Source organism: Gavialis gangeticus, unplaced genomic scaffold, assembly GCF_001723915.1.
Source record: "Gavialis gangeticus isolate Ggan-Ray unplaced genomic scaffold, GavGan_comp1, whole genome shotgun sequence".
Lineage (NCBI taxonomy): Eukaryota > Metazoa > Chordata > Crocodylia > Gavialidae > Gavialis > Gavialis gangeticus.
Window position 1 is genome coordinate 7,235,761 of NW_017729027.1, and position 14,189 is coordinate 7,249,949.

Below are 14,189 nucleotides of genomic sequence, written 5' to 3' on the forward strand. Positions count from 1 at the left end.
TATTTGCTGTTGATCTCCCCTGATGAGTTTGTAGGCAGCCACCAGGTCTCCCCTCAGCCTCCTCTTGCTGAGGCTGAACAGGTTCAGGTCCCTCAGTCTCTCCTCATAGGGCCTGTCCTGCTGCCCTCTCACCAAATGGGTGGCCCTCCTCTGAACTCTCTCCAGGCTGGCCACATCTTTTTTAAAGTGTGGCTCCCAGTACTGGATGCAATACTCCAACTGCAGCTTGACCAATGTCGCATGGGGGGTGTATCACCTCTCTGGACTGGCTTGAGATTCATCTTTGGATGCATGACAAAGTATGGCTGGCCTTGCTGGTTGCGGTCTGGATTGGAGGCTCATGTTCATCTTGGAGTCAATAATGACTCCAAGATCCCTTTCTGCCTCTGTGCTTTCAAGAGGGGAACTCCCCAGCCTGTATGTATGCTGTGGATTCCTTCTCCCAAGGTGCAGCACCCTGCATTTGTCTACATTGAACCCCATCCTGTTCTCATCTGCCCACTTTTGTAGTCTGTCTAAATCTAGTTGCAGCCTCTCTCTCCCTTCAAGCGTGTCCACCTCGCCCCACATCTTAATGTCATCAGCAAACTTGGACAATGTGCTTTCAACCCCCTCGTCCAAGTCACTGATGAAGATGTTAAACAGTGCAGGCCTGAGGACCGAACCCTGGGGGACCCCACTGCTCACATCTCACCAGGTTGAATACAACCCATCCATCACTACTCTCTGGGTGCGCCCCATCAGCCAATTTTTTACCCATCCAACTGTGTAGGCATCAATGCCACAGTTGCCCAATTTATTGATGAGAATGGGGTGAGAGTTAGTATCAAAGGCCTTCTTAAAGTCTAGAAGGACTAAGTCCAGGGTGTATTTGATGTTCTTGTGTAACTGTTAAGAGCAGTTGTAGCATAACAGGTTGTAATGTAAGTAGAATTCCAATGACATGCTGCTCTGTGTCCTTTTCACTCATCTAGACAGCACTACCTACAATTATTGCCTTGCATTTAAGAAATAATGAACCATCTGTTCTCGTTTAGGTTAAGATGTATCCAGGAAAAATGAAGTCATTCTAAATGAAAACAGAAAACATTTCAAGGAACTGGCAAATGTCATGATTCCTTCCTGAGCTGGAGGCATATACCTTACTGTAGCCAAGAAAAATGAGGCCTTGAGTCATGTTAATCCAGATTCTCAGATTTATGATGACCATAAAAAGTTTTATTTTCCATTGTAAAGAGCCTCTACCCAATCCTCCTTGGCAAAGATGTGGCTACTGCAGTTCCGTGTTTGTACCACCTGCAGCCAGAGCTATTGGAATTCTTTCTACTTGGGACTGAGCTACAATATTCAAAGTTGTAGCTTTAAAGTATAACAGCCCCACACAGAAAAAAGCCTTTAAATGAAAGACAGCATGTTCTCAAACACTATCCACACAACATTTATGAGAATAATTTAGCTCGCCTTTTAGCAGGAGGCACGTTGTTTCACTGCTGGGCATTCTGCAATTACATTGTACCCTGGAACTATGCCAGTAATTTTGCATGGTGTGGATATTAATGAACAGCCGCAACAGGCGTTAGCCAATGCCCAGCAGGAGCTGAGCTTCTGTGCTTCTGTTCTGTTGTAGAATCTGAATACCATAGCTTCTGAATTAAAACAGTGTAAGTTCTGCTCTTGTACATGAACCTGGCAAAAATGATTCTGTAAATTTTAAACATAAATACAAGGAAGGTCTCTTCAGTAGTGTTCCAGGGTTTCCTCTTGTTTACCCATATGCTTCTGTACAACATTCCTGACCTCCCTCCATGCTTATACCCTTGAACAGATTTTATTCCAAGTGAGAAGCTTCAAAACAGAGGATTTAACAACATTGGAAATGTACCCAAATGAACAGCCAGCTTTTACTGTATCGCTGCTTCCACACAGTGGGAAAGATGGGAAGAGAATTCCCCTGAAATACAAATTCATCATTGTGAATTTGTCATTTATGCTGTTGCCACACCTGGAACATTTTGGATTGCTTAGTGGGAAGGGTAGAGTTTATTTTCTCAAAATCCTAAGTCCTCTCTCTCTCCATCTTATGAAAGACCTTGTTTTAAATAGCAAGCCCTATTTTCAAAACACCTAAGATGATTATGGAGGATGTAGTTTTTTTCTGCCACAGTTGGTAGCTGGGGAAATATATCCACACAAATCTGTTTGGCATGCTGCCCCTGAACTTCTGCAGTCTTGTAAGCCAAGTGTTCTGTTAAAGCAGTTTTTGGTGAAGCAGGTCCAGTTCCAATTTCCCCTTCCCTGCCTGCATCTGAACCTAGATAGTAATGAAAAACAGATATGGGGGGAGGCTATGAGATGAAGATGGTCCCTTTGGAGAGATTTATCTTGCAACAGCTTTGCTCTGTGCAGGACCATTTCTGAGTTCAAGAAACAATGCTGAAAGAGGATTGCTTTGCAGAACTTTGATGACTGACTGTGGTTTCCAGACATCAGAATAAATTATATTGGGTATTTCTGCAGTGTGGCCTAGAGTCACAAGAGGCAGCACACCGATACGAGAGTACCCTTATCTCATAAAAATGAATGACCAGTACTATCTGGAAGCTTGTCATCTGCTATCTGCTACCGCTTGGTTAAACAGTTTTGTGAGGATTAATTGTTTAGTCTGTAGTGATGGAAATCTGCATCACAACTGAAAAGGTCCTCTGTGTGTGCATGTGTTGTATAAGATAAAGTTTATTGATGAGTTTGCATGTGGGTTCCCCAGTTGTATTGATGCAGTTGATAGAAGCCACTCATGTATTCTGTCTTCTACAGTGTGACTTGGCATTCATAAATAGAAAGGGGTATACTTCTGTTGTACTCCCTTGTTTGGTTAACCAGTGCATTAGATTCAGTGATTTTGATGTGGGCTAGTCCAGAAAAAGTTCTTCATGATCCTAAAATTTTCAGGAAACTGCTTTCTTTAGTCTTTTCTCTCAGACTTTAGTCTTTTTCTCTAGGACTCAATTTTGCCAAACACTGTTCAGTGGTTAATGTTGACTTCCTGGACAGTGTGGTGTTGCCAAACCAGTTTAGCTACAAAAGTAACAAGCAGTTGTGAATTGTTGTTCCATTTCCATTGTTTCAAAGGGACCCTTATTTTATTTCACTGTTTCTGAGAGATCATATCATGAACATGTTCCCAGGCTAGCAGGGACCTTGGAGACAAGTCCCTTCCTCCTGTGATTATTGATATAGCCATCCAAAATATTGACAGATGAAAGGAGATGTAAAAAAGTCAGTCAGTCAGTGGTGTGGGAGAGTGGCAAACCTTCCCACAGTGAATACAGGTCCACTCGTCATATGGAGGTTGAAGCATACTCTGCTTCCTGGATTGCCTGTGGGCCTCAGCCTTCCTGGATTGCCTGTGGGCTTCAGCCTGGGCTCTCTGATGGTTCTCTGCAGTTACTGCAGCAGCCTTGATCTAGCTTCTCCAGACTTGAGCGGTTGTGGGCAGGGTTCTGTCAGTTGTCAGGGGGAATGTTGAATTTCTTGAGACCTTGCTTGTTGCTGTATTGGAGCTTTGGCCTTCCTCTTCATCATGAGCAGTTCTTGAGTTCATCTGCTGAAGGCTGCACTCTATGACCATCTTGAGGCATGCTCTCCACATGGCCCAGCCGACAAAGCCTGTGAGCGTCCAGCATAGGCTTCATAAACTGTAGACTGGTCCTCTCAAGGATTTCATTGGTGATCTGTTGGTCTCACGTGACTTCAAGGATTTTTCTGAGACAGTGAGGGTGGAAGCTTTTCAGTCTCCACTCCTGCTTGGAGAACATGACCCAGTTTTCACAGTCATAAAGGAGGGTACTGAGGACACAGGACTGATAGATGAACACCTTTGTGTTCAGGGTTAGCAGCTTGTTGTTCCAGACATGAGGTAAGCTTGTCAAAGGTGACAGAGGCATTGCTGATTCTCACATCAAGATCTCTGTCAAGGCTAAGTGAGCTGGTAAGAGCTGAGTTGAGAAAGCAGAAGTGATCTACACTGTCTGGAGCTTTGTTATTGACGTAGATTTTGGGTGGGATGTTGGTGCCCTGCAACATGACAGATGTTTTCCTGATTGCCATGCCAAACTTGCTGCATGCATCAGAGCACTTGTTCATCATGATCTGCAATTCATCAGGTGAGTTAGGGAAAAATGGAACATCATCTATGAAGAGCAGATCCCAAATAGAGAGCTGGGTGACATGCCTTTTGTTCTGGAATTGTCTCATGTTGAACAAGCTGATTTGGATAGTATGCCAGATTGATCATTTCCAAAAGTATACTTGAGAAGCATAGAAAAGAGGTTGCCAGAGCTGGTAGGCGCTAAAATGCAGTCTTGTTTCATGCCACTATAAATGTTAAATATTAAACTCAGATGATTTTCATTTTATAGTTTCATAGGAGTTAGGGTCAGGAGGGACCTGAACAGATGATCTAGTCTGACCCCCTGCCACAGGCAAGAATGAATGCAGGGTTCACAAGACAAAACTGGATGGCTACCTTCTTCCGTCATAGAGCACCTTGAATTGGGAGAGCACCTTTTGTGGACAGCCAGTTTTCGACAGGATCTTTGTAACAGCCAGTGATGTTCACTTGAGCGCTTCGCCCTTTTGGCCATTTGGACTCACCTGTCTCCTTTTGAGTCGACAGGTTGCCTTCCAGTAAGACAGTTTGAAGGGTCTCCAGGGATTCTTTCCTGCCACATCTTGTTGCTACCAGTTATTGCTGGGAGGCTGTTTTTGAATCCTGCCTCTGTTTGTTCCTTCCTTTGGCTCTTTTGCCTGGACTTCCATTTTGGGGCTCCACCTTCCCTACACCCTGCCTTATGCCTACCAAAGATGTTACTCCTGACTGAGGCTGAGACAAAGTCCACCTGCCATGGTAGTGGTCTTAGCCTTTATCTAGTCACAGTCCTGTTTGGACAGTGTACCATCCTGGTTCAGGCCTCTCATCAGCCTAGTTTGCTTTCCTATTTGCCCTGGGATGCCTTACTCCCAGGCACTCTCCCTTTCTTCCCAATGGCCACTTATAGCTTCAGACTCTCCTCCCAGGTTCACCGCTGTCTCAGTCTGCACCAGCTGCATCCTTGATCTACGGTCTCTTCAAAGGTAAGGATTCAGGCTCTGCCGAGCCAGCTTTATCAGGGTATGCCCCCTCCTGGGGTTGCCACCACTTGCCCCTGTTGGGGCAGTTGTTCACTCCTGGCTGCTTCAGGCCTTCCAGAGGATTCACTTCCAGCCCTCCCCAAATGTTGGCTGGCGGGGTTTTTATTCCCCCTTACAAGGGCTGGCTGGAAAACTGGCATCAGCACACAGCCATAAAACGTGCCGCTGCTGGTGCGGCTGAACATGCCGGCTCTCCTGGGGCTACTTCTGCTCTCCTCCCTCCGGTCTCGGCGTGGCTTGTCTTCCTGCAGCGGCCTCTTTCCCGCCACACCTTTTATCTTCAACAGTGTCCTGCTGTCTCTGCATCCCTCTCCGCTCTTGGCTGAGAGGTAGGTCTTGGTTCATGGCAGCGTCCCTGCCACAATCATGTAGATGTCATTCCTGCTAACAGTGTTGAAGGATTTTTGTAGGTCAGTGAATGCTACATAGATGGGTGCCTGTTTTTCACAGCTCTTTTCTTGCAACTAAGGCAGAGTGAAGGACATGTCAGTCGTGGAGTGTCCAGTTCTGAACCTACAGGGGCTCTCAGAGTAGACTTAACAAGAGCTTGAAGTCTTTTCAGCAGGACCCTTGCAAGTATGTTGCTGATCATGTTGAGTAGAGAGATCCTTTGGTAGCTGCTGCAGTCTGCTCCATCCCCTTTATTTTTGTATAGAGTAATTATCTTTGCCTCTTTCAAATTCTGGGGTTATATGGCTTTCTTCCCAGCAGGCACAGAGAAGTGCAACATGTTAGCTTTCTCCCCCTGCCCTCAGGAGTTCCAGAGATACCTGATCAGTGCATGTTGCTTTCCCAGGTGCAGTCTCTTTGATAGCTTTCTCTACATCTTAGAGTTGGTGTTTAGTCCTGCTTCTGCACTGTTGGAATCTGGGGAATGGCACCTAAGGTAGTATCGCAGATAATGGTATCCTTTGTTAATGCTCAGCCCATTAGTCAAGTTCTTTTTGCTTGTCAGTCAGGATGGTACCATCTTTTGCGTTCAAGTTTGCAGTCTTTTTACATGTTGGACCAAGTATCTCTTTGATTCCATCATAGGTACCACGAAGGTCCCCTCTTTCAAAGGAGTTCTGAATCTTTTTGCACGGGTCTTGCCAATACTTCTGGGCACATTCTCAGGTGGCTTTTTGGATCACAGCCTTAGCTTCTTTGACCTCGAGATTTCTAGACTTGGTTGTTGAAGTAAAGTTAAGAGAGCTTGCCTTTTCTTTTTTATGAGTGGGACCAGCAAACATTCAAATGCTGAGAACCAGTGAGGTTGTTTTTTACCTCATTGTTCCAAAGACATCCTTTGCAGTAGCCAGTGTCTTATTCTTGAAATTTTCCCACAAGGTGTCAGAGTATTGATGTGATTGATGTGTTAAACCTCTGACTAATCGAGCAGAATTATAGGGACTTGGTTAGCAAGTAGTATGTGGATTTGCTGCTATATTATGCTTCATTTTACACTCTTGGGGTATGGTTGTGGGGTGGGAGAGGAGGGGAGTACCTGTTTAATAATTTTAGCAGGGCATTAGAGGCCCTGTGTTGACGGTGAAATCTTGGGAATGATACTATTCCATGATTACGCTTCTGCTTTCAGCTGGAAAATATATCTCTGCTCTGTGTGGCAATGCTTCTCAGATGATGCCTGTTTGCAGTGCCAGGAATGGAACTACCAGAGATTCAGCATACTGGAAGGGAACAGATACTTATTCAGAAACCAAGGAAAATATAGCTGTGCCTTGTAATATTTGTGCCCTCATCTAAACACTTTCTACACTAGAAGTTGCATATTTTAGCCTTTGTGGACAAGCTAAACATTCCTGGTGTCAACAGTACCCTTTTTTAATTTGTAATGAGCTTTGAGGCATTTGTAGCAGGTGGTGATGTTTAGTTCATCTGAATTTGTGGTGGATAATACAGGTAGGTGGCTTATTCCAAATTTGTAAGCAACATTAATAAGGGATTTGCAGATAAAAACCTCTGCACGTTGTTTGTTAAAGCCATTTTTATATTTTCGATGCAACTTATAACATCTTGTTATAAGATTTAAGTGAAAAGCCATACACACTTGCACTGATTTTCTGTCTCAGTACCTCGTATAGTCAAACTGCACTGCATGCATATTGCATAACTGTACAAGGCTTAATAAATATGTCGCAGTGCACTGAAGTGCCTGCTCCTAGAGAAGGACAGGTGTTGGTTGCTGGGGCAACCACAAGGGTCAGCTGACCAGGAAGGGGCAGGGCCTGGCCTATATAAACAGCCCAGGCTGAGGCCATGGGCAGTTCCCCTCTGGCAGCTGAGGAAGAGAGCGCTGTGCTGGGAGTAGGCATGGCAGAGAAGCCTGATGGCCTGAGCAGCTTATCAGAGAGGATGCCAGGTAGAGGAACCCCTGGCAGGGATGGAAATGATGATGAGCCAGGGGGCTTAGGGTTTACGTTTTAGCCAGGAGACTTGAGTTTGAGTTGGGGCCAATTGGCTGATGGTTTTGTTTGTTGTTACACCGGAGGACCGGGTGAGGCTGTAGGGGTTGGAAGAGGCCTCATAGGAGCTCCCCAGTAGTGTGGGGGGTTCCTAGCGCCGCAGAGGGCACCGCATTTTGGGGGTGTATAGACCCCGGCCCCAGTGGGGCAGCATCGTGCAGGGGAAGCCCCAGTGCGGGCGAGCGCACAGGCGAGGAGCCCCAGTGTGGGTGAGTGACCCGAGAAGGGGTCTGGAGGCCAGGCATGGCTACAGCCACCTGAGCCTCAATTGTGGGAAGCCCCAGTGGGGCGCAGGGCCCAGAAAGGGGGTCTGGAGGCCAGGCACGGCTAAGGCCACCTGAGCCTCAAGTGCGGGGATTGCGAGGGAAGGCCCCAGTGAGGGCGTGAGCACAAGCAGAGCCCCAGGGAGGGCGAGAGTATCGCGTTGAGCCCCAGGAGGGCGTATAGGAATAAGAAGCCCCAGAGAGGGCACAGCAGTTGGGATTAAGGGCCAGGCAAGGCCAAGGCTGCCTGAGCCCAATTGTGACGAGTCCCAGCGCGGGCACCAGCACAAAGCCTGAAGTGGGCGTGTGTTATGCTCCAGGGAGGGCGCGCGAGAATAGAAACCCCAGTGAGGGCATACGAGAATAAGAGCCCCAGGGAGGGCGAGCTCACTGAGAGGAGCCCCGGAGAGGGCGAGCGCACTGAGAGGAGCCCCGGAGAGGGCAAGCGCACTGAGAGGAGCCCCGGTGTGGGCCACTAGGAGAAGGCAGGCCCGGAGAGCATCCGCGAGGGCACGGGCACTAATAACTGACTCACCAACGTCCGGTACATCTGAGAGGCTTGGGGCGTGGTATAAGGGGTGGTAGGAGCCACGCATAGCCCATAAGGCTGGGTGCACCAAGGATCAATCTAGACAGAACAGGGGCCAGGATAAATAAGAGCACCGTGTCCAAGGGGACGAAAGGCAGCCTCCCTTTATAATATTTTTGGTCATCAAAGACATGGCGGGTGAGAACGAGGGTGCTTGATCGCCAACTTGGCATGGTAGAGGGCGCCAGGAGAGATCACAGCCACTCCTGGGTCCCCGCCCTGTGACAAAATACATATCTAGATTGTGAAATTTTTCTTGAAGCCCAACAGCTGACTTGGCAACAGTGTGAGGGGAAGCTTGGCACAGAGCTTAAGTTGTGAGGTCAGGTTGTTCAGTAGTGAAGTAACAATGCTTGAAAGGGAAAGGTGGTAGAAGCTACCCCAAAATGTATCTTGAGATGTACCCTTAAAATCTGTCCGTCTCTTCTATCTCTGTTTAATTTAAGTAGATTCCCAAGTTTTTAGTTGTTTTTAAAGGATTACTATATTTTCCTCTTTTAGCTGCAAGGGAAAATTCTGTTTTTACTGATTACATCACTTAAAGTTTGGGATTTCAGTTGAATTAAAAATTTTTAGGCTTGATGTGAAGCAGTCCCTTGTATTTCAGATGACAACTTTGTCCTAGTATGATTGTTCAGTGTCTCCTAGGATTTAACTGTATGTTAAGGTGAGAACCTCTATACATGAATTGATGATGCATCACTAGTTCAGAAGTTTTCTCTTGTCACTTATAAATAATCCTATTGTATTTAACATTTCAAATCAATCAGTCAGATTTAGTTTATTTATTGGTATAAATCTGGAACAACTTTACTGAAGCCAGTGAAGATGAATCAGAGTAACAGTGATGAGAATTAGACCTACTAAGGGCTGAGTAAAGTGAGCAGGATTTGCAGAAATCAGTCTCAGTTTTAGTTGTCTAGATTAGACGTCTCCTCTAAAATTGGGTGTTAAATATTCTGAGAAGTAACACAAGTTTAAACTACATTAATAGAGAATTGTTGGAGTTGAGATGCTATGAAATAATTTAATACGAATTCAATTCTTTATAATCTATTGTTTCTTATTGCAGTTTTTAACACCGATAAGTACTTTTCTGAAGCTTTCAGTTGGAAATGAGAAAATTACTTGTACGAGGTCTGCTTGCTTAAAATCATAAAACGCCTGCTGAAGTAAACGACATAATTTTATTTAAAGGGCCATATGAAATGTTATGAGAATTCAAGCCAGAGTTTTGTTTGCTTTGCCGGCTGCAGTATTGCATTGGTGGTTCATGTTCATCTTGTGGTTGATCATGACCCCCAAGCCTCTTTTGGTTGTGGTACTAGTGAGTGTAGCATTACCGAGCCTATAAGTGTGATGTGGGTTTTTTTCCCCTGAGGTGGAGCACCTTGCATTTCTCCGGATTGAATGCTATCAGGTTTTCATCCGCCCACCTTCCTTGTGCTGTATTTGTATTCCATCACTCTCATCCCCATTCTTTTGAGGTAAGCTTGTTACATAACTGTTATGCTTTGGCATTTCAACACCCATGGCATTTTAAAGGCAGGTTAATTTCTCTGAACCAGAATTTAATGAAAGTTCATATGATTGAAAATAAGGTAAGTTTTTCCTGATATGAAAAATAAATGATAAACTTTATTGGTACAGGAGTGAAAATGTTTGGTTTAGGAGGCAAGTAGTGTGTCCGTTCTTGAAACATTTGAAAAGGAATTTGGTTACAGATTATACAAGTATTACACATATTGGCATTCCATACTATTTAAATGTTGGCAAGAGCTTGGTGACTAACAAGTTTGCATTGACTTTTTTTTGCCATTTTCAGATCATTATGAGGATAATTGCATTTTAAAAATATTAACAACATCACCTCCTGGCATATTAAATCTCTTTAATTTAGCAAATATGTCCTTTAAGTCAGTAGTTACCTAGCATTTAAATTTAAAAGCACTGTAATGGATGGAAAGAGCAATTCTGAGAATCAAGGGGTAAGCTTTTTCCTGCTCTTTACTTTGGGTTTCTCTGTAAGGCCTCAGTTCAGCCAAGCATCCAAGAACATTCTTGACTTTCAGTACATAAGAAGACCCACTGAAATGTTCTGCTGCATTCAGGTCTAAAATTGCAACATGTTCCCAAAGGTAAAACCAAAGGCAAGCAAAACCAATAACTTGGTGGTTTCTTTCATTAGTGCCTTGTGTACAACTTGTTTTTTATTTTCCAGTCTTGATCTTCTGCTCAAACACAAGCTATAATATTTTCCAAGCATATGAAAAACCGATGCTGTTCTGAATGAATTAGTCTCTAAGGTGCCACCTTTCCCTGCCCTGCCTTCTGCTTGGTTTAGGATGGTGATGGATGGAAGGTTAGATTGGGAAGAAAAAGGTTTTTTTGTCATAGTTCAAAAGCAGTCTTTCTGGTCTGTTACTTAAGTTGATGAATTCCAAGGGTTTTTATTCGGTTGCAAGACTGTGGCCACTGACATGGGGAGCCTGGTTTAAGGGGAAGGGAGCATACCTAGGGTATGTGACATTTCCTGAAGGAGAGAGAATGCAGTGAATCAAGGACCAGAATAATGTTTCAAATGTCTTGTTATAATAGATGTCACTTTTTCTGGCCTTGAACTATAAAAAAATCTGATATCGTATGGATGGGCAGGGACATAAGCAGATATTATTCATTATGGCTAGTTGTGTTGCTCTTGTTTTCCTGGTGTTGATAAGAGACTACATCTTTCTTTAATGCTTCTTATTTAGATTCAGTCATTTGTGAATCATGTATTTATTCTGCAGTGTTGGCTTCTAAAGTCTTACTTCTGCAAGGGGATAAGTGTTTCTTCTGAGTTTTATGATAACATAACTGAATTGAGGGTACCCAGTATGGCACAGGGTCAATCCCACGATCATTGCTCATGTGCTTTACTGGCTATCTGGAGCATGTTGTGTTAGTACTTATCTAAAGATTTTGACCAACAATTTTTGTTGAAAATCTGACAGTTTCATCAGTTGCCCAGCACCTTCCCTGGGTGCCATTCAGATTCTGTTTCTTTGCCCAGTCTGCTGTTCTGCTTCCTATTCTGTGCTCCTTGCCCAGTCTCCTCTGTTTTCTGCTTCTTGTCCCATGTTCCCTGTCTGCTTTTCTGCTTTGCTTTCTGCTTCCTGCCCTATGCTTCTGTGCTGCCTGTCCCTTCCCTAATCTGCCACATACCACTTGAGGCCATAGTTCTGCAGGCTGGCAGCCCTGATCTAGAAACTCAGATACTTATCTAACATTTTTCTTCAGAGATAGGTACACAGCTCTCCTGAATATTTTAATCTCCTTGTATGCTATATCAACATTAGCTCCCTGGCTTTGTATCTTTGGTCCATTTTGCCAGTAAAATATATCATCACCTGAATCTCTGCTGCAAGGATCCTGGACTTCAGAAAAGCTCTTTGACTCAGGGAACTGATGGACAGGATCCCCTGGGAGGCCAGTCTGAGGAGGAAAACGTCCAGGACAGTTGGTTGTATTTTAAAGAAACCTTAATGAGAACACAGGAATGAACCACCCTGATCTTCAGGAAGACTAGCTAGTACAGCGGATGACCAGCTTGTCAGGGAACTTTTTGTTTCTAGCGGGTTATGGAATAGAGAAAGATCCCATACAATTTACTGATTCGTTTGATGCGCCTGACTGGGGGAGTATTTGGTTGATTGCACAATTTCACTATGATTGCACACTTAATTCATACAACACAATTTTATTTTAAAATTCCTTGCTACGCATATAACACTGCTTAGCCTTAAGAAAAACCATAAACATTAAAAACACAATAACTACATATATTGGAAACAATGCTCCAAACGCACTTCCTTCCCAAACAATGCTATAAGAATTAGTATGACAAAAACAACTACAATTACAAGTAAAGGTTAAATTGGAATCAATACTATTATTTCTCATGGTATACTTACAATCTTAGAATTCCAAGAAACCAACTCCCCAGATATACTTTCATTCTTTAGTTATGGTTTTAGGATTGGTCTCAGCAGTGATAGGAACAAGTCCCCTTCCTTCGGTCCCACTCGGCTGCTCCTAGGCTTCAGCATGAATGGGAGTTCTTGTTCACAGAGAGGGTGGTTCAGGTGATCAGTCTGATCCGGCCTACACTTGCGATTCTTCCTTCAGTGTTCTGCAAGTGAGGTTACCTCCAAATTGGGACTGTAGGTTACAGTTTTTATTGGGTGTGTTGCTGTCTTGGGCCCCTCCTACCCAAACCTGTCACTACTCCCAAATTTGGGCTCGGATCTTTTGCCCAACAGATTCCTTTCCTGGGTCGTCTTTGGTAAATTTTCCACACCACTGCAGTAACGTCTCTTGCCATCCCCCTTCCAAAAGCCTCTAGGTTTTGATCTCTCAGAACGTTTGCCCAAGGGTCACTTTTAGGTTAACTTTGTTAAAGGCCTCTAGAGATAAAATTCAAAATCAAGACATTCAGCACATAGGCAAAAACAAGCAATGGCCTAGATAAGAAGATGAACCTTGCCTTCTTTCTAAACTGGCTAATGGGTATTTATTACAAGAATTCAAAGTATTACATTCAATATGACACTTTTTAGTGAGCTAATGCACAGAAAGGAAGCTTACGAGAAGTGGAAACTTGGACAAACAACTAGGGAGGTGTATAAGAGTATTGCTCGGGAATGCTGGGATAAAAATCAGGAAGGCCAAAGTGCAATTGTAGTTACAGCTAGCATGGGAGGTGAATGGTAATTATAAGGGTTTCTACAAGTATTTCAGCAACAAGAGAAAGATTAGGGAAAGCGTGGGCCCCTTACTAAATGAGGGAGGCAGCTTAGTGACAGACGATAAAAAAAAGGCTGAAGTACTCAATGCTGTTTTCACCTCAGTCTTCACAGGCAGGGTCAGCTGCCAGACTGCTGCACAGGGGGAGGAGGTGAGCAGCCAACAGTGGTTAAAGAACAGGTTAGGGACTATTTAGAAAAGCTGGATATGTAGAAATCCACGAGGGGTGGGGGCCAGATGCAATGTATCTGAAGATGCGGAGAGAGTTGGTTGATGTGATTGCAGAGCTGCTGCCCATTATCTTTGAAAACTCGTGGCGATCAAGGGAGGTCCTGGATGATTGGAAAAGGGCAAATATAGTACCCATTTTTAAGACGAGGAAGATAGAGGATCCAGGGAACTACAGACCAGTTAGCCTTGCCTCAGTCCCCAGAAAAATCATGAAGCCGATCCTCAATTAATTTATATCTAAGCACTTGGAGGAGAAGGTGATTAGGGTCAGCATGGATTCACCAAGGAAAAGTCATTCCGGATCAATCTGATTGCCTTCTATCATGTGATGACTGGCTTTGTGGATGTGGGAAGAGCAGTGGACATGATACACCTTAATTTCAGCAGGGCTTTTGATGTGGTCTCCTACAATGTTTTCACAAGGAAGCTAAAGAAATACAGGTTAGATGAATGGACTGTAAGGTGGAAAGAAAACTAGCTGTGTTGTCAGCCTCAGAAGGTAGTAATCAATGGCTCAGTGTCTAGATGGCAGCCAGTATCAAGTGGAGTGCCCCAGGGATCAGTCCCAGGCCTGGTTTTGTTCAATATCTTCACCAGTGACCTGGAAAATGACACAGAATGCACCCTCAGCAAGTTTATAGTTGACACCAAGCTGGGGGGGGGGGG

At 44.4% G+C, this 14,189-nt stretch overlaps 1 protein-coding gene across 2 annotated transcripts in view; it reads left to right on the top strand.

Annotated features, from left to right (window-relative positions):
- Positions 1 to 14,189, top strand: part of UBE3D (ubiquitin protein ligase E3D) — a 213,983-nt gene that overhangs the window by 98,908 nt on the left and 100,886 nt on the right. The window contains exon 9 of one of the 2 annotated variants that reach the window (XM_019520434.1): positions 1,038 to 1,704. The exons of the other annotated variant lie outside the window; for it this stretch is intronic. Coding sequence (XP_019375979.1) covers positions 1,038 to 1,062 — 25 coding nt within the window. The 3' untranslated portion in view covers positions 1,063 to 1,704. Of the gene's footprint in view, positions 1 to 1,037; positions 1,705 to 14,189 lie in introns of those variants that run through there. 2 annotated transcript variants of the gene reach the window in all.